Below are 3356 nucleotides of genomic sequence, written 5' to 3'. Positions count from 1 at the left end.
TGGATGACACCACCAAGCTCTGCCCGAGTCGGCGTCATTACTACAACAGGACGTGGCCCAGTACACTAGACGAAACATGTTTTCTGCGTATAGAAGAAGCGCAGAGCGTAGATAGAGAAGAGCAACGAATACCTTAGCTTACTACGTTAGTTCTGCGTCTTTGCTAACAGAGCCATATTTCACCAAAACAGTTTCCCATCTTCCTTTTTCCGCTAAGTAAGGTTGTGATTGAATTCTCCGAGCTGCAAATACGAGCTAGCACTGAAGGGTACAGGCAATTTCTCGGAGACATGTGCAGGAGTTAGGCGCCAGGTTCCAGCATCGAAGACCAATCGTATTAAAGGCCTCCGCTTTGCTTGCTCGGCCCAATACACTCACGACGTCGCCGTCGATGGTTTATTTACACGAGCCGGAAGCAATCCATTTTGCTTTTGCGGAGCCGCCTTGTAACAGCCGCCTGGTTCTTTCTTTTCCATCTGACATTCGGTCTATTCCTCTTAATCACATTTGTGGCAATAAAAGCTGATAAACGAAGTGGGAGGTGGGGTGTTCTACAAGAGCCCTACGCGTCTGCATCAGCAGAGATTAAATTACATAAGGAACTGCGAGTACTACTTCGACTGATCTGATTTGGGCACTCACAGTGAGATCCCCTCCAGTAAGTATTAGCATTCAGCAGCTGACGTCAAGGGAAGGGCCATGTGGAAAATAATATTGGTGAAAGAAAAGGCGAATGATAAAAAACAAAGATGTCGCACTTCTATAAGACCACATTACAATAGTGTTTTTGACGTCCATGATGCAACTTCTACTGTATTCCACGAAACGCGTCGCGCCTTTCAGCTCGCAGTATTTGCTCCAAACCCACAGAAAAAGGCCTGCAACCCTGTTAGCGTGGATGCTACAAAGTGGATATGTCACTTCTGTTGCTGCTAGCGAAACTCTATAATACCGCCACGTTGCCGGTTTGATCCAATCCAAGAGGCTGCAGCGGCTTTCTAACTCAGTCAGACTTGCAAGCTCTTCAGCCGGTTAGGAATGCCTTAGAGGGAAGAAATATTAATGAGAACTAACAGACAATAACGCCAAGGAATGTGTCTTGTTCCAGGGCTTCCGGGTATGAAGACGCCGACAGTATTCAAACATGCTTTATTCGCATGCCAGCAACATAGCGATAACCAAGAGTGCCGAAGGAAAAGTGCCCCCGCCCCACCGCGCGCCAAGCGCTTTTATTCACATCGTGGGCGAGGGTGTTGCGATATGGGCCGCGTGACAGAGTATCGCACAAGCACACGTGTACAGATATGCGACATCCCCCCACACTTATTTGGATCCCCAAGCATTGTCCAAAAAGTTCACGGCACAAAGCCATCAGGTGGGCGACGCTGTCTCTGCGGGTAGCGACGTTCGCTAGGAGCGTTTGAAGTGTCCGCCGGTTCACTTTGTGCGGTGGGCGAGCTGTCGACGTCATGTGATGAGTCGCAGGCCGGGACCTGTGCGGGAACTTCTTGCTGCCTTTCACTGAAGGGTAGTTCGAACTCCGTGGCGATGCCGGTGTTATAGTTGCGGATGTGATTTTGGTGACGCACCCACTGGAACACACCACGCGGAGTCACTACACTTAACCGATATGACACTGGTCCCGTACGGGCAAGAACTGTTGCACACAGCCACTTTGGTCCCGATCGGAAATTGCGCACACGAACGGCATCACCAACAGCGATGACGTTGTCACGACACGGGTGACGCCTTGTCTGGTCGAACTGGCGCTGGCACACTCTGTTCTCGACCGCTGGTCGTATGAGGTCTAGTCTGGTCCGCAGGCGTCTCCCCAGGAGCAAAGTGGAAGGGGCCTCCCCTGTCGTAGCATGAGGCGTATTACGATACGTCAGAAGGAAGTCGGCTAACTCCTCACTGGCGCTCCTCGGACTGGTCTTGCGGAGCGCTGACTTCAAAGTCTGAACAAAACGTTCAGCCAGTCCGTTGCTACTTGGGTGATACGGTGCGGTTCTTACGTGCCGAATGCCCCTGTGCTTGAGGTAGGCTTGGAACTCTGCAGAAATGAACTGGCTTCCGTTGTCGGACACGAGTGTTTCTGGAAATCCAAATCTGCAGAAAAGTTCATGAATGCAAGCAATGGTTGCCTCTGATGTAGTGGTTGTCATGGGACATGCTTCTGGCCACTTGGAATGGGCGTCGACTACTACTAAGTAGGATATACCTTTTACTGGACCTGCAAAGTCCACGTGTAGGCGTTGCCAAGGACGCGTCGGCCAGGACCATGGATGGAGCGGCGCTTTCACTGGCAAACTGCGCGTCTCTGCGCATGCGTGACAAGAGCCGACACATCTCTCTATGTCCTGATCGATATTTGGCCACCACACATAGCTTCTTGCAAGCTCTTTGGTGCGCACCACTCCCGGATGCCCCTCATGTAATTCATCTAGGACAAATTTACGGAATTTTTCTGGTACCACCACACACATTCCCAGCATGACACAACCTTGATATAAAGAAAGCTCTAATTTCCTGCAGAAAAAGGTTTCAGGTTCGCAGATACGTTAGCAGGCCAGCCTGACAAGATGTACTGCACTACTTGACGGAACACTGGATCCCGTGCAGTTTCCTCTGCGATCTGTTTACTGCAGACGGGCATGCTGTCTAAACGCAAAACCAGAAAATTTTCTGTTGCCCCGTCTGTTCCCGGTTGCTGGATTGGAAGGCGCGATAAGCAATCAGCGTCCACGTTCTGCGCTGAAGGGCGATACTGCAAAGAAAAAGAATATGCAGAAAGCGTGACTGCCCAGCATTGCAGTCTGGCAGCTGCGATGGCAGGAATGCCTGTTTTGGGGCCAAAGATCGTCTCAAGTGGCTTGTGATCCGTGAGCAACACAAACTTCCGTCCGTAAACGTAGTAATGGAACTTCTTGACTCCAAAAACAAGCGCTAATGCTTCTTTCTCCAATTGACTGTAACCTTGTTCAGCTTTTGTTAACGTTCGTGAAGCATAGGCTGTTGGATGAACTTGGCCTTGAAAAACGTGTGACAAAACTGCGCCTATTCCGTAGGAAGAATCATCGCATGACAACTGCAATGGCAAACTGGGATCATAGTGAATCAGAATAGGCTTTGACGACAGCAGTTTTTTTACTTGCGCAAACGCACTTTGACAAGCGGCGTTCCATTGCCAAGGTTCGTCCTTACTCAAGAGCTTGTTCAAAGGAAAGAGTATGGATGAGAGATTCGGAACAAACATTCCATAGTAATTTATGAGTCCTAACACTGACTGCAGCTGCTGTTTGTCTGTTGGAGCTGGTGCATTTGCAATTGCGACCAACTTTTCATCCGTCGGGCGA

At 49.9% G+C, this 3356-nt stretch overlaps 1 protein-coding gene across 1 annotated transcript; it reads right to left on the bottom strand.

Annotated features, from left to right (window-relative positions):
- Positions 1-1138: 1138 nt before the first annotated feature.
- On the bottom strand, positions 1139-3003 carry LOC119394471 (uncharacterized protein K02A2.6-like). Its single transcript, XM_037661773.2, has 2 exons — positions 2222-3003; positions 1139-2109 (listed from the first exon to the last, which is right to left on the bottom strand). Exons 1-2 carry the CDS (start codon positions 2347-2349, stop codon positions 1356-1358), a joined length of 882 nt encoding a protein of 293 aa, XP_037517701.1. The 5' UTR covers positions 2350-3003; the 3' UTR covers positions 1139-1355.
- Between the last annotated feature and the right edge of the window lie 353 nt (positions 3004-3356).

This window comes from Rhipicephalus sanguineus, chromosome 5 (assembly GCF_013339695.2).
Source record: "Rhipicephalus sanguineus isolate Rsan-2018 chromosome 5, BIME_Rsan_1.4, whole genome shotgun sequence".
NCBI lineage: Eukaryota > Metazoa > Arthropoda > Arachnida > Ixodida > Ixodidae > Rhipicephalus > Rhipicephalus sanguineus.
The sequence above is the reverse complement of the archived record's forward strand: the minus strand, read 5'-3'. Positions and strand labels throughout refer to the sequence as shown.